This window comes from Dipodomys spectabilis, unplaced genomic scaffold, assembly GCF_019054845.1.
Source record: "Dipodomys spectabilis isolate Male_0828 unplaced genomic scaffold, ASM1905484v1 ptg000006l, whole genome shotgun sequence".
Classification (NCBI taxonomy): Eukaryota; Metazoa; Chordata; class Mammalia; order Rodentia; family Heteromyidae; genus Dipodomys; species Dipodomys spectabilis.
Window position 1 is genome coordinate 7,328,894 of NW_024870683.1, and position 19,380 is coordinate 7,348,273.

Here is a 19,380-nt window from a genome sequence, read left to right on the forward strand (position 1 = left end):
TATGAGGATCAATTGAAATAAAGTATTCAACATTATTATTAGCAGAGTACCTGGCACCACAGTCAGTGGTGATTGTGAGGTGGTGCTTGCTGCAACACAAAGTGGCTGGGCATGAGGTTGAGAGAGAGGTCATTTTCTGAAAGACCATTTTGTAGAGCTTAATTGAAGAGCATTGAAGGACATTGAAGAGCTTTATGCAGAGGAGTAGCACTTTGAGATTTTCCTTATAGAAAAATCAGTGACAATTTCCTGGAAAAGGTATTGGATTAAAATTCAAAGATCAAGGAGATCCAATGTGGGTATGGTGGTACACACTATAATCCTCATGTGTTAGGAAGAGGCAGGAGGATGTGAGTTCAAGGCCAGATTAGGCTACAGAGTGAAATCCTGTCTCAAAACAAAACAAAAACAAAAATAACTAAACAAAAAAGATTTAAAGACTAAAGGGATCCTTAAATGACAAGAGCTTCAGTCAGGATTGTGCCAGAAAAAGTAAAATGAAAAGATTCATTTGAGTGATATTAAGGTGGTAGAAGTCACAGAATGTAGGCATCCACACACAAGCACTATTCCTGTACCTCTAGGCAGCTTCACCTTTGCTTTTAAACAAATAGGAGATAATGTCTAATTCAATGTCTATGGTGACCATAACTTATCTAGTATGGAATCTAAATGTGGAATGGTTCCTCTTTTTCTAAAATCTACCATTGTTTTCCCTTGCCTCTTCTTAAGCAGAGTCATTTCTTGTCCAGCTAGCTAAATAGCTTTCTAAGTTCAGTTCTTCTCCCAAGTGAACTTCAGGAAGTGCAGGGAAGTCCTATATTGCTGAAAGGCCAAAATGCACATAAGGTCTGTTCAGTAGCAGAATGTGAGGGAGCTTTTCAGAGCTGGAATGTATTTGAGTGCTAAGTAGGGAAAGGAATCTGAAGAACACTACTGCAAGAGAAGGGCAACCTGTGTGGGTCACATGGAATCAGACCTACTTAATGAGGTTAAACAGTGCTAATTTCAGTCAGGGAATATACCCATAGCAACTGAGAGAAGAAGTAAGGAAAATGAGCGTCTGTATAACTCCTAGCTGACCAACCTCATCAGATCAGTGTCCCAAGCTGGGGAGGGAAGTTCTCAAGGGATAAAGGACCTCTTAATTATCCTCCCTCTCAAAGAATAGAGGCAGTCTTGTGGAAAACAGTTTCTAGTAGTGAAAGGGTCTCTGATTCAAGAGGAAGCAGCATGTATAAGAGAAGAAAAAGAGAAAGACGTGAGATCCTTTCCAATTCTCTCCTGACTTACTGTGTCTCTCTCTCATTGATCTCCTCTGGAACAAGAATCAGGAGCTACCTCCAGAGGAACAAGGACCCAGCATTCAGAACCTAGATTTCTGGCCCAAACTCATTACACTCATTGTGTCAATCATAGAGGAAGATAAGAATTCCTATACACCTGTTCTGAACCAGTGAGTATCACTCTACTTGATCCTGTCTGTTCAGTGATTGGTCTGTCTCTCTGTCTAACAGCCTCTTTCTTTCCTATCTCTGTATGTTTGCAGTGCCACCTCTTCCAACTGTCCGTCCATCTGTCCCTCTGTCCCTTGTATCTGTCTGGGTAACTGTTTCTGGAGACAGGTGTGGAAATATAATGGAGGGCGCATGCCTGACCGAGCCTGCCTCTCGGGAGTGAGAAGCTTCTGGGACTGTGGCTACTATAGAACCCCCAGAAGATCCAGAGACTATGTGTGCATGTGTCTGTCCACTCTGAATAAAGTGGGCCTTCATAAAGCCTAGTCCTTTGCCCTCCTTCAGCTTATTTTACCTAGACCTGTCCCAACCTTCCCCTCCTCTCACCCTCAATGCCTTGCCTTCTAGACATTCTCCCCATTGGCCCATCATGCCTAAGTGGACCCCTATATCCTTACTTGTCACCCTGGGCCCCTTTTCTCCATTTGAGCCCAGCTCATTTCCCTAGTTTTTCCTCAATATGACTTCCAAGAACTAAGTACCTTAGAAAAAGTCGAAACAAATAAATGGCTCTTACCTTGTTCTCTGACTGTGTTTTCTCCCACCATCCAGGTTTCCTCAAGAGTTGAATGTGGGAAAAGTAAGTGCAGAAGTGATGTGGCATCTGTTTTCCCAAGACATGAAATACGCACTGGAAGGTAAGGGTCTGCCCAAGTACCTTGAAAACTGTCCTTTTGCTCCAGATAACTACATGTTGTGGGTAAATGGTGCAGTGAGAAACTAGAGGGATCCTTGCCATGGTAGGAGGCCTTGGATATGGAAAGTTGCACCAAAGGAAATAATGGAAATGGCTATATGAATGTAGGTTCTTCCAGCTGTAGAACAAGTACCTATTCAAGACTTTCCAAGTCGGAGATCACCTCTCCTCTGGTGAGCATTCTTAGGATGGTGGCTCAAATCTTAGAGAGTGTTCTTATAAAACTTACCTTTATAGTTCAGAGATGACTGGGAATAGTCGTTCATGCCTATAATCCTAGCTATTTGGGAAGCAGAAATTGGAAGGATAGCAGTTTGAGGTCAGCCCTGGCAAAAAGTTTGCAAGAGCCCATCTCAACCAGTGAAAGCTGGGCAAAGTGACATTTGCCTGTCATTGTAGTTATGTGGGAAGCATAAATAGTAGAACTATGGTCCAATCCAACATAAAAGTAAGACTTTATTGGAAAAATAACTGGAGCAAAAAGGGAAGGGGGCATAGTTCAAGTGGTAAAGTGTGCCTTGGAAGCACAAGGAATTCAAACCTCAATATAGGGGGGAAAAGTCAGAGAAACTTAAATATAGAGATAAATATTGTAATTTCCTCATGCTAGAGATTGACTAGCCTGGCTTTCTTTGAAAGCTTGTGTGAATTAGTGTGGCAAAGCCAAATATCCCTCTCCTTACTATAGAGCAGGGCTACAGATACATTATTATTCATCTTGTTCATTCATCTTTGTTTTTTCATTTCCCACCTTGCTCCACAAACATCACTCCCTATCTATGTCAGACCTGTACCCATCTGTGCTATTTAGCTGAATTTTGGGGGTCTGTTTATATATGTTAGTATAATTCTTCAGTCTGAGAAAGTAGATCTAGAAAGAGGAAGAACCATCTGGGGCAAGCACAAAGTAGAGTCTGGATCTTATGTGAGTATAGAGGAATAGCCTTCGGGCTTAAACTTGGGAGGTTTAGAAACAGTGATTCTTGAGATTGAAAGAAATGTATGCTTAAGTTTGTGATAGCCACAGACTATACATGTAGATTCTGAAATTCAATCTCAGAGCTGTAGTTGAGTCCTGCTGACACTGGATTCACCTGGAACTTTAGCCCACACATTAGCCTGTCAGATCAGTGAGGAGGTTACCTGGCTTCCCTTACCTTGATGAGGTTACATTCACCAAACTGGGGAGTGTGGTTGTGGTTCTTAAAGAACATGTACAGTGGGTTTGGAGAAAAGGATGAATACCCCTGAAAATTTAATCAGTTTTACAAAGGGGAAGGGTTATGTAAGGAAGAGCAGAGCAGAGCAGAGGTTTTTTTTTTAGACAAATATCTCAGAAGTTAAGTTAAAAGGGGAAGTCTAGACTCAGCTCTTTACCTGGTGTTAACAAAGTCAGCTTGCTTTAACAATCTTAAATGGAATTCTAGGTAAGATATCTTTTGAAAAGAGAGTTCGCTAATGTTTAAAGCAAACACACACACACACACACAAACACACACAAAAGAGTAAAAAACTGCCTTAGAAGAATGAACAAAGCTGGGCACTGGTGGCTCACACTGTAAATCTAACTACTCAGGAGGCTGTTATCTGGAGGATTGTGGTTCATCAAAGACAAACCTGGGCAGAAAAGTCCAAAAGATTTCATCTCTAATCAGCAAAAAGCCAAACTGGAGGTGTGGCTCAAGTGGTAGAACACTAGCTATGAGCGAATAAGTTGAATGAGTTCAAGCTCTGGTACTGGGCACCAAAGAAAGGGAGAGGAAGGGGGGAGAGAGGAAGAGGGAGGAAAGGAGAATGGGAAGGGAAAGAAAAAGGAGGAGAGAGAAGAACAAGAAACAAATGTCTAGGTCTCAAATTTCAGTTTTACCACTTAGCATTGTGACCTTGGACTGAACTACTTAATTTTTACAAGCTTCCATTTACTTATCTGTAAAATGGAGTGATGAATTATTGTGTTGAACTGATAAGAAACTGTGATCTGTAAAACACAGTAAGAATACTACCTGACAATTTATCCAGGGTATTGAATACAATCTTAATTATTAAAAGCAAGAAGAAGCCACTATAGACAGAAATACCATGTAAAAAATACAATTTTAACAAAATCTTTCCACAGTGGAAGAGAGGTACAGCTAGAAGTAGGAGAGATAGAACTAGAGAATGCATGAAATAAATTGTTTAGCTAGGATCAGCGGCTCATGCCTGTAATCCTAGCTACTCAGGAGGCTGAGATCTGATGATTGTGATTTAAAGCCAGCCCAGGCAGGAAAGTCCATGAGACTCTCATCTCCAGAAATAGAACTGTGGCTCAAGTGGTTCAGAGCACTAGTCTTGAGTAAAAGGCACTGGGGGCTCACGCCTGTAATCCTAACTACTCAGGAGGCTGAGATCTTAGTATCATAGTTCAACTACAGCCTAGGCAGGAAAGTGTGTGAGACTCTTATTTCATCCACCAGAAAACCGGAAATGGAGCTGTGGCTCAGAGTGGTAGAACACTAGCTTTAAGCAAAAAAGCACAGGGACACTGCCCAGGCCCTGAGTTCAAGCCCCATGACCAAAACAAACAAACAAAAACCAGTTTGTTTTATATTAGGGATTGGAGAAGGAAGAATGAGCTATGATAGCTACTGTAAAGTTGTAGCAAAACCTAGTTAGTCTGAGAGTATGAAGAGCAAGTTGAGGGGAGAAGCTTGGGGTCCTGAATGATATAACAATATTAACTTGATTGTGAAAAGAAAAGTTGAAACTGTTATCCTGGCCTGGCACAGAAACTCATGCTTATAATCCCAACTGCTCAGATCTGGAGAACTACAGTTTGAGACCAGCCAGGGCAAAAAGTTGTCAAGACCCCTCACAACAAATAAGCTGGGCATGTTGGTATGAGCTTGTTATCCCAGCTATGCTGTAGGCAATAAACAAGAAGATTGGAGTCCAGGCTAGCCCAAGAAAAAATGTGAGACCATATTTAAAAAATAACTTTGAAAGGGCTATAGACTTGGCTCAAGTAGTAGAACGCCTGCGTAGCAAGTCCAAGGCTCTGAGTTCAAACCCCAGTTGCACAAAAAATAATAAAAAGCAAACGTTGTTCTCAGCCAGGCATTGTGGTACAAGTCTATAAACCTAGTACTTGGGAGGCTGAGGCAGGATGATCAAGAGCTCAAGGCCAGAATGGGCTATGTAGCAAGACCATGCCTCAAAAATGAAAGAAAGCCATTTAAAAACTAAAGAAAATGCTGTTCTTCACCTAGTATTTCCTATATCAACTTTATTGGACTATAACATATAAAATAAAATACATGAAACTACTCTCCCAACTAAAATATGAAACAAGAAGTTCCCCAGTGCTCCTTTGCAGTCAATCACTGTTTCTTGAGTATTTTCTTTATGCTAAGTATTGTACTAGTTGTTGGCTCCCCACTAAGATGAATAAAGTATAGCCCCAACCCTTGAAAAGTTCAGACAAATCTAGAAACTACAATTTTTAAATGCCATAAAAAATAAACATTAGTTGCTAAGAAAATATAAGAACTCTCAGGCCCAGAGTGAGAATGGAGGATAGTAATGGCAGCAAAAGGAGACAGAACATTTCATGCAGAGTGTGCAGAATGTCTTTTGTTTAGAGAAATGAAAACAGCAATTTAGTGTGACCAGCACTTCAGAGAGCAGGAAAAATGGTCAGTAAGAGATGTGGGTGGTGAGTTATGACAGAGCCAGATCATGAAGGAGGTCTAAGCCAGGTTTAGGCTTCTGGACTTCACTGTGAAGCAATTGAGAGCCAATTACACGTTAAGGGATGGATTGACATGATCTGATTCATCATAAACAAAGGCCACTTACTATGGGTGCACTGTGGAGAATGTATTGAAGGGAGAATAATCAGAGTAGATTAGGTTAGAGATGTGGTAAGGAAACTTAGGCAGTAAATAGTATAGCTAGAAGGAATTGGATAGATTCCAGAGGATTTGGGGGGACATAAGTGGATATAGAAGAAGAAAGAAAATCTTATGATAAATCTCAGCACTGAACAAGAAGATAAGACTAGTCAGCATACCCTGTTCAACATTACCAGCGATGTTAAGATGGTGAGTGATAGAGATTCAAGTTAAACTTAGGCAACAGTGAAGTAAGTGTTCCATCTAAACCTCTAATATCAGAACCCTAGAGAGATTAAGATTTCAAACTAGATAGTTGAAATCAGGAGGTTAAAAGAACTCTCCAATGATAAAAGATGCAGGAAGAAAAGCAGAAGTCAAGAGCAAGAGGTTATGGAAACACTCACTACCACCACCAACAATAACGTATAACCTTGCTGGAACATAACTCCTTGGGACTAGTTAGAATAAAGCATAACCGGTCTCTCAGCATTCATTGGTGTTTAAACCACAGATGTTAATGTTTAGTGTGGAAATTTGGGCCTGAGGTCTGAGGACAGATAATGGATTGACAGAGAATTATATGTTACTTGGAAGAAAAGAGGAACTCTGAAGTCATGGGGGTTGCTGAACAGGAAAGAGGATGGATGGTGCTCTTGGTGGTGGTGCTTTGTTTCTAGGACTGCAGGGGAAGGGGTGGAGAAGAGGGTCTCTCTAACATCCCTGATTTTCCACCCGTTGTTGCTCATTGGTGTCTCTGCTCTGTCACAAGCAACCACTATCATTCGTATTCGAAAAGTCCTCTTTCCTGGTGGTAAGAACTTTTAGTTGTTGTCCTTTGCCTTTAGTTTTATACCTTTTCCTGCTTACTGCTTCATAGAAGATACAGCAAGTGCAACTTAGGGCTGGGTCCTAGAGAGCCAGGTGATGAAAGCCCTGGGATCCAAAGCCTTTTGAGGCTGAACCCCACATTTCCCTTTCCTCCCTGAGTGTATTGCTGCACTGACTCGGAAGGGTCAGTGGCCCAGACTGTTTTACTTTGATTCAGAGAAGCATCATCCATGGCATCTCAGAGTTAAACAATAGATTCCCCAAGGAAACTGGCTTCTCCTCCTCTGCTGCTTAGTATTCTCCCTATTAGTTTGCCATTACTATTATGGTATAGCAACACACAATGAACTTGTATATAGAGGGAAAGGACTGGATGGACTCCATAGGTATGACAAGTGCTCTAGACTCTGAGCTGGTACTGAGTGATGTTAGACCTATTTTTTCTAGAAGGCCCTCAAGAATCAGCAAAATGACCTATTACATCCATAATAACAGTCCAGTTTTCTGGAGCATGATGGCCCTTTCGTCAGGTAGTGTTTCTATAGCTTCCAAACTGACTATCCTTGTTTTCATACTTCCCTGAGAGCTTGTTTTCCATGTCTCAGGTATGCTCTGGAGTTTCTTTCAGAAATGTGTTATACATAACTTCTCAGAGCTTTTTTATTTGGTTTCCCCTGTCTCTGTGTAACTGTCATTGATCCATTCATTCTGTATTTGCCTTCATGTCTTAGCATTTAAGCCCATCTCATGGAATGGCTCAGCTACTAAGATTTTTTTTTTAACCAGAAAACCCTCCCAGTCTTTGACAGTACTTCTGCTCATTAGTATTCCCAGCCCCTTTTCCTCTTCACCTTTCCACTTGGAAAGCTAAAGCTAGAAGATTATAGGTTTTATCTTAGTCTCTTTAGAGGAAGATTCTGAGAGAATGGCTGAGCAGGGCACTGGTGGAAAGATGGCTATGAAATGGAAGTTAGGAGTTACTTGTCTTCTAAGGTATCTGATTGAGCTGCCTGACTAGATCTGCTGCCATGGGAAAGCTCAGGACCCACAGCTACTGCTCAGATCTGATCCAGCCTTCCTTCCCTCACTAGAACATGAGAAAGGCCGGCTCTGTAAGAGTGCTGACTACATGAACCTGCACTTCAAGGTGAAGTGGCTCCACAATGAATATGTTCGGGATCTGCCTGCCCTCCAGGGGCAGGTGCCTGAGTACCCAGCGTGAGTTATGTGGGCACTGTAGGTGGAAGGGTGGGAGGAACTTATGTCTTCCATACAGTTCAGTAGGCTTGTTTTTGGAACTACCTGGTCTGGATCCTGTTGTAGAGAAAGAAGTATCAAACTATACCCTGCCTTACAGAAGATCCCAGTCTGGTGGAACTCTCAGGCACAGAGCATATACCCACCTCTAGCTTCAACCCACAGTTCTTTTCTGACTACAGGTGGTTTGAACAGTTTGTACTCCAGTGGCTAGATGAAAATGAGGATGTGTCCCTGGAATTCCTTCGTGGGGCTCTGGAACGAGATAAGAAAGATGGGGTAAGATGAGGCCTTGGGCTGAACAGGGGCCAGGGCCAGGTGTCCCAACACTTAGCTATTGGCAGAAATGCCTATGCTTTCACCAGGCTGTCTGTCCCTTGCCTGTAGAGTCCTTAGGAAGGACTTAGTGGGCCACTGAGCCTCCCTACTAGACAGAGTTCTTTTAGACCCTATCTGCTTAAGAAAAAGGTAGCAGCTATGGATACTGATTCTGTATTTGGCCTTAGTTCCAGCAGACATCAGAGCATGCACTGTTTTCCTGTTCTGTGGTGGATGTCTTCACACAGCTCAACCAGAGCTTTGAGATCATCCGGAAGTTGGAATGCCCTGACCCCAGCATCCTTGCTCACTACATGAGGAGATTTGCTAAGGTAACCATGAGCCTTCCTGCTGCTTCCCCCTTTCTATCATCACATTCACAGACTTGAGCTCAGCCTCTCTCTGTGGTAATTTTCTTGTAAGAGCCTAGTACTGCTGTTTTTCCCTTTACTGTGTTTGATGTAGACAGATGGTCTCCCTCAGTGCTATTCTGTAGTTGGGAGGCGGGGGGGGGGGGGGTGGTAGAAATGTAGCTGTTTCCTGTGAGAGCCTACCTTAGCTTCCTTAATGTCATTGTTCTGTGATGAAAAATGAAACCTCAGATAAGCTAAAGATTCTCTTCTTTCCTTTTTTCCTCTTTGCTCAGACCATCGGGAAAGTACTGATGCAGTATGCAGACATCTTATCAAAGGACTTTCCAGCTTATTGTACAAAGGAGAAACTGGTAAGATCAGGCCCTAGGGCACTTAAGAGAAAAGGAATGTGAATCCTCTTGTGTTTGAAGCTATTCTGAGATGCTCTTGACTTCTGGTTCCTTCCAGAGCTCTACTTGACACTCAAGAAACATGCTAAAAATGAGTACTTGAATGAGTCCCTTTGAACCTCAATTTATTACTTTTCATTCTCTACTAAGGTAGTTCTTGGATTGGTTGTGCACGTACATCAGTACTAAAGATTGAACTCCAAGCCTTGCACATGCTAGGTGGATACTCTACTGTTTTAAACAGTAGCTCAGCCCCCCCTTTTTTACTTTAGTTATTTTTGAGATAGGATCTTATGTTTTTGTCCAGGTCAGGCTGGACTGTGATTCACCTATATATTCTTTCTGCCCAGTTGGGATGACAGGCATGTGCCACTATGTTCAGCTATTAAATTGAGATGGTTGTGATGAATATGGTATTACAAGCATAAACCAACCACTGGTTTTATTTTTAACAAAAATTTTTAGATAGAACAAGTTATAAAAGGTAATACCATTAATATATGCATACCTACCATTCAGTTTAAAGGCAAAAACATTTGCTTCTAGTCTTCATAGTCTTCTAGTCTTCACTTGGTTCCGTATCTCAGTGCTAAGGACAAGACCTATATAATATATGAAGTCTCTGTAGCTTTGGAATAGTATGAGAGAGGGAAGTACCCCAAGTTAATGGCGCCTATGATGAAAAGAGCCAAGACTTAAGGGTTACATCTGTTTCCAAAGCCCTGCATCCTGATGAACAACATGCAGCAACTAAGAGTCCAACTGGAGAAAATGTTTGAGGCCATGGGAGGTAAGGAGGTAAGTCTTAGGGTTTTTTGTCACTCTACTTCCCTTTATTTCTGAGCTTCTTGACCATAGAACTCTACCCTTTCTTGATCAGAGTTTAGCTTGGGGTCTGGTCTGGCATGATCTGAGATTAGCCATAGGATAGAGGAGCAAGCATTGGGGTATGATCCTAAGAGGGAAGAGCAGGGTTGGGGTGAGGCCCTAGGAAGGAAGAACAGGGATTGGGGTGAGGACCCAGGAGAGAGAAGTAGTGATAGAGGAGAAAAGAATCAAGAGAATCAGCCTAGCCATGCTCAACTCCTGCGGATACAGCTGGACCCTGAAGCTGCAGACAGTCTGAAGGAGCTGCAAGTGAAACTGAATACAGTTCTGGATGAACTCAGTATGGTGTTCGGAAACAGGTCAGTGGCCCCCAAGCACACAACTTTTACAATTGGGTATTGTCCCTGGCCAATCCCATTCCTTTCCATCTGGCTGCAGGTATGTAGCTCTTGCATGTGCTTCTATGACTGTCCCCACTGAAGCTACATCATAAATGTGGGAATGGGCCTGAAGGATGGGTGCTGCTCCTGGGTCAATGTGGGGGGCAGGGAGGGCTGCCCTATGAGCACATGTGTAGCTTCCAGGTGCGGATTGATGAGTGTGTTCGACAAATGGCCGACATCCTGGGCCAGGTTCGGGGCACAGGGAATGTATCCCCCAACGCTAGGGCCTCAGTGGCTCAGGATGCAGATAGTGTGCTGAGGCCTCTTATGGACTTCCTGGATGGCAAGTGAGTATGATCCTCAGGACTGTCCCAGGGGGGTGAGCAAAGCAAAGAGGCTATCAAGCTATCAGCCTTTTTAGTAGGGGCCGGCCTCCCAGACTCTTGCCCCTGCCTCACCCATTGCCTTGGCCTGCAGCCTCACACTCTTCGCCACTGTATGTGAGAAGACTGTTCTGAAGCGAGTCCTGAAGGAGCTCTGGCGGGTGGTAATGAATACCATGGAAAGGATGATTGTTCTGCCACCTCTCACTGATCAGACGGTAAGGACACCTCCCTCCCACTTATTCCCACTGTCCACTTGCCCCTAAGTCTTCATTTCCTGATGGAGTTTGAGGTTTTCTGCTTTTGACTAATCCCCTCTCTACCTAGGGCACCCAGCTGATCTTCACTGCTGCCAAGGAGCTGAGTCAGCTTTCCAAACTCAAGGTTCTTGGAGTGTGGGGTCCTTATGAGACTAGGGGAGGATATCTAGAAGGCTAAAGAGGAGGGAAGGAGAGAAACATGCATTCCTGGACTGGCAGGTAGGAGCATGATTTTCCTGACTACTCTCAGCTCTTTTGATACTACTGCTTTCTCTGGGGTTTCAGGACCACATGGTGCGAGAGGAAACACGTAATCTCACTCCAAAGCAGTGTGCTGTCCTTGACTTGGCCCTGGATACCATCAAGGTAAAGATCTTCCTTTTCCTAGGCAATCTTATTACCGTAAACACTTGGCCTCTGAAATTCTACCCTGCCAGATTAGGTATGCTTTAGGCTCTTAGCACTCCATATCTAGAGGAGAGGTCATGTGCACTGTCAAGGATACAGAGAGTAGCAGATACTGTCCTAAGTTCAAGACACTTATGATTGGTAAGGAAATAATAAGTCAGCTCCATGCAAACTATAACTTAAGGTACCTAGGCATCAAGTTCCCTAAGGTTCAAAGGGGAAAAGATCATTTTAAAGCTATTCTCCCTTGCTGAAATGTATCTGTCAGCTGGGTGCTGGTGGCTCACACCTGTAATCCTAACTACTCAGAAGGCTGAGATCTGAGGATCGTGGTTCAAAGCCAGCCCTATCAGGAAAGGCTGTGAAACTCCTATTTCTAATAAACCATCGGAAAACCGGAAGTGGTGCTGTGGCTCAGGTGGTAGAGCACTCGCCTTGAGCTGAAGAGCTGAGGGACAGTGCTCAGGCCTAGAGTTCAAGCCCCATGACTGACAAAAAAAAAAAAAAAGTATCTGTCACACATAACTGTACTTGGCTAAATAAACCCGTCCTCTGAACATCATCCCCAGGAATAAGGCCCTTTCCTACTGTTCCTGCCAAATACCCAATGATGCTCTTTATCCAGAGCACTGGGATTAGTTCTGTGGATGTTCCTGATTTTATTGTCTGTCAGATAGCCTCCTGTTCCTGTAAACCTCTTCTGGCTTCTCTGAGGGGGTGAAGCGGGTGTTCATTTCTCTTTCAGCAATACTTCCATGCAGGAGGCAATGGACTAAAGAAAACCTTCCTAGAGAAGAGCCCAGATCTGCAGTCTCTGCGTTATGCCCTATCCTTATACACACAGACCACGGACACTCTCATCAAGACATTTGTGCGCTCACAGACTGCTCAGGGTAAGAGCCTAAGAGCTATTCCTGTCTCCCCTGTCCATCTGCTTCTAGGAAGTCAGTATTGTTTAGTCCTTGGAGACAATCTGGTTTCTTCAGAGTGTCTTTCATACTTGGATCTCAAGATCCCTTGAGTGAACCTCAGTACTTACCCAATCCCTTATGTATATCAGGCAGGAAAATCACAGGTGACTGGTAAATGTGCCTGAGATTTCTTTTTGAAAACATCAGCTGGCCATGCATGTTTATTGAGCTTACCAGGTCTACTCAGTCTGGTAAGCAGGAAGAAGAAAGAAAAATCTTTAGTGGTAGTTGTCTTAGGGAGAAATAGGGAAATCTTCCAGACTTTTCAGCATGAACAAGGTGAAGACTAAGAGGCAAACCATGGAAGCAGGTTAAGTGGACTGCAAGACCTCATGGATGATGCTTTTGTACCAGGGATCTTGCAGTTGGTTTTGTTCTAGGGATTTCTAGTCATCCAAACTTCTCTTTGCCTCTGGCCAGGCCTGTATTAACTAAGCACATCTGTAAAGAATGGCTTGAGCTGACGTTCTTACCTGACTCTGCAGTAGAGTCCTCTTAGGAGGCACCTTCAGGCATGTTAGTTACTTCCTGTTCTAGACAATCCTGGGAGGGTTTTCTGGGGGTGTGAACCTGACAGTGTGAATGGAAGGCTTGGACCTTATTGAGCACTGAGCTGGAGGGGAGAAATCTAAGCAGCAGAATGGATGTGACAAGAGATGTGAAACTGGAACCACTGTTCCTACATCCGCTCCAGGGTGGAGGAAAAGGCTGCAAAAGAATCAGTGATGTATTGGAGCTATAGCTCAGAAGTAAATCACCTGCTTAGCAAGTGCAAAGCTTTGAGTTCAAACCCCAATATCAAATCAAACCAAAACATAAAACAGCAGCAATAAGTCTGGTTAAAGGGGTCAAGTAGAACTTTACAGAGCTGAGTACATGTACTATGTGTATCATGAGGGAAAATCTGAATTAATACAGAAAATTAATCCAGAGGTATCAAGCTGTAACATAGACAGAAGAAAGGAAAAGGCTGAAAAAGGCACAGAGAGGGGGTGAGAACAGAGTTATATTTTCAGAAAGAATAATGTATATGTGTTTCCTACCTATTGTCACTTAAGAGCCTAGGAAATTAGGGCCTACAACCTCTGTCTTACTCCACTGTTCTCAGATACTCTGTCTATATTTTCTACTGCTTTTGCCAATGATTTGGTTGCTCTTAAATCCATGAAGTCTAATATGGAACATTCAGGCACTTATTCCAGTTCTTGGACTTCTTTCTTCACTCTGCCTCATCTCTGCTCCCCCAGAAAAGTACAGAGCTTTTTAAATGGCTATAACTTCTTTGACCTCTAACCATTCTTCTTTCTCTGTCTTCCTGCTGCTACTACCTCTTGACTTGCCTGTCTTCGCTCAGTGCATGATGGGAAAGGTATTAGGTTTACTGCTAATGAGGACATTCAGCCGGAAAAGGGTATGTTATACATTCTGCAGACATGAATCTAACATGATCACTGACCCCTGTGAGCTAGAATGAGTTGCTTATAAAGGCAGTGGCTGGACCTGTTGTCAAAAGTTCAAAAGCTCCATCCTAAGTCTCAGAGCTAGATGATATATAGCCTAGAAAGGGATTCTGTTTGCTGACCTCTGTCCTGTCCTGTCCTGTCCTGTCCTGTCCTGTCCTGTCCTGTCCTGTCCTCAGGGCTTCCTTTCTCCCTACAATGAAAGGCTATAATGAGAGTAATCTAATTAGGTAAAGTTTCTGCTGAAAGGAGCTAGTAGATCGGGACTAGAGAGCTGTTCTGCAGATTTGAATAATACAAAGGCTTTCCAGAGAAGTCAGCCTCCCAGGCTGGGGCATCCAGGAATCCTGGGTATGGTGGGAGGGAACTTGATAAAGGAGGATCCACAATGTTCAATTAAAAGACATCATAAGCCAGGTGCTAGTGGCTCATGCCTATAATCCTAGCTACTCAGGAGGCTGATATCTGAGGATCAAGGTTCTAAGCCAACCTGGACAAGAAAGTACTTGAGACTTTTCTCCAATTAACCAGCAAAAATCTGGAAATGGAGCTGTGGCCCCAATGGTAGAGTGCAGCCTTGATTGAAAAAGCTAAGGGACAGCACTCAGGCCCTGAGTTCAAGCCCCAGTTCCAGCGTAACCTCCCTCCCCCAAACAAAAAGATATCATAAACCAGGGAACTGTGATTTGAGGCTAGTCTTGGCTACATAGGAAGTTTAAGATCAGTCTGGGCTACATTGCAAGATCCTTTCTCAGAGAGAGAGACACACACAGACAGAGACACAGAGAGAGATCACAAGATGGACATAGCTTCCATATAGATACAGAATTTACAGCACTGACCTGCCCAATATCTGTGAATGAAAAATTCCCCAGTCTAGTGGACAGGAGAGGTTTGGGGATCCTAAGAGATTCCTAGTGCAATTTTTTGAGAATGTTTCTGACATACTATCAGCTTAATTTGTATTAAAATGCATAGCCTTATTCTTTATCTCCTCACTTTCCTTCTCCCATTGCTTACTTCCTCGTGGTTTCGGTGGGTGATTGCTTCGTGCTTTAGATTGATGGTGCGGGGTGGGGGTAGCTACCCAATCCCTCAGTTTTACCTGGAATAATTAGTTCTGAAATCCTGGAGTTTTGCAATGGGCCATCATCTGTCTGTCCTCAGGGTCTGGTGTGGATGATCCTATGGGAGAAGTCTCTATTCAGGTGGACTTGTTTACACACCCTGGTACTGGGGAACATAAGGTCACAGTGAAAGGTGAGTATTATGGACATATAGGTCTGAAATTTTCTTGTTTTTGGCCTCCTCAGCTTAAAGCAAGGGATACTCATCCTAGTCCTCCAGTTTAGCCTCCTCCAAGGGCAATATGACCTGGGGCTCAAGAACTTTGAATGTCTGGGTGGATCCCTCACTGGTTTCCCTTGTTTGGGCAGTGGTGGCTGCCAATGACCTCAAGTGGCAGACAGCGGGTATGTTCCGGCCTTTTGTGGAAGTGACCATGGTTGGCCCACACCAAAATGATAAGAAGAGGAAATTCACAACCAAGTCCAAAAGCAACAACTGGAGCCCCAAGTACAATGAAACATTTCACTTGTAAGTTATAGGGTGGGAGACCTGAAGGACTCTGGGTTGGATATGGGAGGTGCAGCTGAACAATCTGAGAAAGGAGGGATGGGTTGGATGACAAACTGAGATGAAGTCAGTAGAAGATTTTCAGATCTGGCTTCCTGCCTTCTGTCCTGTGCTCACAGCCTCCTTGGAAATGAAGAGGGTCCAGAGGCCTATGAGTTGCAGATCTGTGTGAAGGATTACTGCTTTGCCCGAGAAGATCGTGTGATAGGGCTGGCAGTGATGCCTCTAAGGGATGTGGCAACTAAGGGTAGCTGTGCCTGCTGGTGTCCCTTGGGCAGGAAGATCCACATGGACGAGACAGGCATGACCATTCTTCGGATTCTATCTCAGAGGAGCAATGATGAGGTGGCCCGCGAATTTGTGAAACTTAAATCAGAGTCTCGATCCACAGAAGAGGGGAGTTGAACACTCCTGGCTTAGTGCCAACCAGGTGACACCAATTACACAAATCCAAGCCAATGGGAGTGGCCAGATTAGGGTCCTTGTGGACGAGAGGCTGACCCTTTCACTAAGAATATTAAGGAAAATTTGAGGATAGTAAGAGTATGGCTTTTCATTGAAACTGACTAGCAGGTATGTGGTGCTAGGAGCTGAGCTACAGAAGCTACTATGGGGAGAAGTTTTCCATAAAAACATAGGGATAGGGGCTGGGGGTTTAGCCCAGCGGAAGGGTGCCTGCCCGGCGTACGCAAGGCTCTGGGTTCGGTCCTCAGCCCTGGAAAAAAAAAAATAGGGACATACATTTCTGAGAGTGTCAGCTCTTCTTGGTAGTTACCTTTCCCACTCCACGCCCTGTCCCCCCTCCCCCCACACACCTTCTACAAACCATGATTTATCCAGTTAGACACATTAGAACAAGTTTAGAGAGTTTAAGCTTGTGCCTGATTGGCTAGGTAGTTGGTTGAGCCTTACAGGTATTAATGGGCCCTGTAATCTATACTGGATAATGGCCAGAGTAAGGAGCAGACAGAGTAGAATTCAGCAGAACTGTTTCTGTCTTCAGTGAGAAACAAGGCCTTGAAAGTGAACAAAGTAACTTCTAAAAAACAGCTATGCTAATCCCTTCCCTCAGAGTATATCTGTTATTAGTTCAGTTTCACATGGTGCTTCAGAGCCCTGAGCAGAATATTTCTTTAATCTTAGGAACCTGGGGACATTTTCCCAGAGTTCTCATTCCTGTAGGGAGGAAAGTGACCACTTAGGACATGAGAGGGTATTCTTATATGTACAGACATTAGGGCTAGCTGAAGTATCCAGGAATATTTTCCTCTTGAGTAGGCCCTGAATAAAGCCAAAAATTGTGAAACCAGGCTAGGAAGTGTTTTCCTTGCCTGTGGCCACAGCCTTCTGGCTATCCTCCTTGTAGAAAGAATCTAGCCTTTGGCCTTTCTCTCTGTCATGAGATCAGCTGCTATTCCCCTTTGATGCTCACTCACACAGAAGATACAAGGACTCTGATACCTGTGTACAAGCTGGATGGAGCGTGGGCCTGGACATTCCTTGGAAGATTCAGACACAAACTCAGCTTGGATTACCAGGCCCTTGCTCAGAGATGTGACATGGTCCTTGGATTTCCTCAATAGCAGCATCCTGAATTTACTGAGGACTCAGCATTGTCCATAGCTGTACCTCCAAAACATGAAAGAAGAAACAAAGCCTTTTTGCTGTTTTTAATTATTGTATATGCTACTGTTACAAGAGATTATAGGATAGTCTGTAATAAATTATCTTATAGCAGTCTTTGGAATCTGGTAATTCTGTGAGCGTGTGGAAAGCCATAGAAATGACTGGCCTGTATAATGATAACCTTTGAATGGCTTCTGCTACTTCATACTCTCCCTCCTTGTCCCCACTCTCTACCAGCTAAGTGGTTAAACCTAAATTGGTTCTGAAAATCCACCAAGAAGAACAGCAGCTATTGGGCTAGGAGCTTGGCATTTACCTGAGAGCACCAATCTGAAAAACAAAATCATGGGACCTACAGCATCCGCTTCCTGAAAAAGCTCCAGAAGAGAAGGAGACGATGTGAATCATAGAAAAGAAGCCTATTCCTCTTTCCTTTGTGGGACCATTAGGACCACAACCTGGGCTGTGAAAGAAGGCAGAGTTCTGTTGGGGAAAGGTGTTCTATTGGGGAGGGTTAGGCAAGTATTGGGCCTGCAATAGATGGGATAGAAGGTCAGGCCTAGGAGTGCACACAGATTCTTTTCAGGGAAGACAGTGCAGTAGAAATATTACTTTCAAGGGGGAGGAAGGTAAAAGTGATGCATCCTGACATAGGAATCAGAAAGAGCTGAACAAGAAATTTAGGTCTCACCTACTCAGCCTGCACTATCACCATCTGGGGCAGGAAACCAGCTCCATTTCCATGCCTTGCTAAATAAATCCTTACAGTTCAGTTGCCAAGTCATTTAGAAACTTCCTCCTCCTCTCTCCTCTCCTAAACTTCTCACCTTCTGTCATTTCTGCATCAAAATTACCCCTTGGACCCACTGTTTCTTCTCAGTCCCCACTACAAAAGTAGCTTTGAGGGGCTGGGAAGGTGGCTCAGTGGTAGAGCGCTTGCCTTGCATGCGTGAGGCCCTGGGTTCGATTCCTCAGCACCACATAAGCAAAAGGAAAAAAGCCGGAAGTGGCGCTGTGGCTCAAGTGGTAGAGCACTAGCCTTGAGCTGAAGAGCTGAGGGACAGTGCCCAGGCCCAGAGTTCAAGCCCCATGACCGGACCCAAAAAAAAAAAAAGTAGCTTTGAGTTCTACTCTTGCGGATTAGTGTAATAGTCTTCATCTGCTCTCTTCCACACTCCCTCTCCTTTTTTTTAATTAATAAGTTTTTTTATTGTGAAAATACTGTACAGAAGGATTACAATTACATGAACAAGGTAATGAGTACATTTCTTATCAAGCATGTTGCCTCCTCCTTTGTTTCCCCTTACCATCTCTGCCCTCCCATCTCCTCCCCACTCCCTACTCCCCCCAGCCAAAGTTGTAAAGTTCTTTTTTTGACATAACATCTTGTACATCTCATTGTGTCAATGGGTCCACCTGTATCCTTATTTACTCTCTCTCTCTTTAAAGCTATTTGATCAAGCCGGGCACCAGTGGCTTAGGCCTATAAGCCCAGCTACTCAGGCAGCTGAGATGTAGGACTGCGGTTTGAAGCCAACCCAGGCAGATAAGTCCTTAAGAATCTTATCTCCAATAAACTACTCAGAAAAGGCTGAAGTGCTGTGGCTCAAGTGGTAGAGTGCTAGCCTTGCGCACAAAAGACAGGTTCCGGCTCAAGGACAGGCCCGGGGCCCTGAGTCTAAGCCCAGGACCAACACACGAAAAAGTTTTATGATCACCCATATCCTCTAGGCTGAAAATCCATTCTGCAACTATTGAAGCACTAGCTTTAAGTTCCCCAACACGTGCACCTGTACCACAGGTGCCTCGTGGCAGAATGTCTGAAAGCTCCATCCCCTGCTTAGTCTCTGACATCTTTGAGGCACCAATTTTGAGCCCCTCTGCACAACAGTCTACACTGCAATACTTGTGTATCTCCCCTCAACAGCCCGTGGTCTACCCAAGGCAGAGCATGAGTACTTCATCCCATGGTGATTTCTGAGGTTGATCAGCACTCAGACACTTCAAAGCCAGGCCAACAGCCGCTGGGGACCTAAGGAAGGCTTACTGGCCAAGAAGGGTGGGCACCGGGTGAAGGGGGCGTGGCTGGCTCGTGGGAAAGGGGGCGGGGTAGGGTTCTCTTAGGGCGGAAGCTTGGGCTCTGCAGCGCCTGCGCACAAAGGTGCGTTACG

The 19,380-nt window shown here is 44.1% G+C and overlaps 1 protein-coding gene across 4 annotated transcripts in view; it reads left to right on the top strand.

The window, feature by feature from the left end:
• Positions 1–16,216, top strand: part of Unc13b (unc-13 homolog B) — a 171,666-nt gene extending 155,450 nt beyond the window's left edge. For 3 of the 4 annotated variants that reach the window (XM_042695951.1, XM_042695931.1, XM_042695958.1), the window contains 16 exons: positions 1,329–1,456; positions 2,070–2,155; positions 8,009–8,135; positions 8,357–8,453; positions 8,681–8,824; positions 9,139–9,216; positions 9,976–10,053; positions 10,354–10,442; positions 10,661–10,813; positions 10,944–11,067; positions 11,177–11,233; positions 11,395–11,475; positions 12,263–12,410; positions 15,116–15,208; positions 15,385–15,544; positions 15,703–16,216. In XM_042695951.1, the coding sequence (XP_042551885.1) occupies positions 1,329–1,456; positions 2,070–2,155; positions 8,009–8,135; positions 8,357–8,453; positions 8,681–8,824; positions 9,139–9,216; positions 9,976–10,053; positions 10,354–10,442; positions 10,661–10,813; positions 10,944–11,067; positions 11,177–11,233; positions 11,395–11,475; positions 12,263–12,410; positions 15,116–15,208; positions 15,385–15,544; positions 15,703–15,988 (1,929 nt within the window). In that variant the 3' untranslated portion in view covers positions 15,989–16,216. Of the gene's footprint in view, positions 1–1,328; positions 1,457–2,069; positions 2,156–8,008; positions 8,136–8,356; positions 8,454–8,680; positions 8,825–9,138; positions 9,217–9,975; positions 10,054–10,353; positions 10,443–10,660; positions 10,814–10,943; positions 11,068–11,176; positions 11,234–11,394; positions 11,476–12,262; positions 12,411–13,842; positions 13,900–15,115; positions 15,209–15,384; positions 15,545–15,702 lie in introns of all 4 variants that reach the window. The other variant, XM_042695941.1, reaches the window with a different exon arrangement.
• Positions 16,217–19,380: the final 3,164 nt, after the last annotated feature.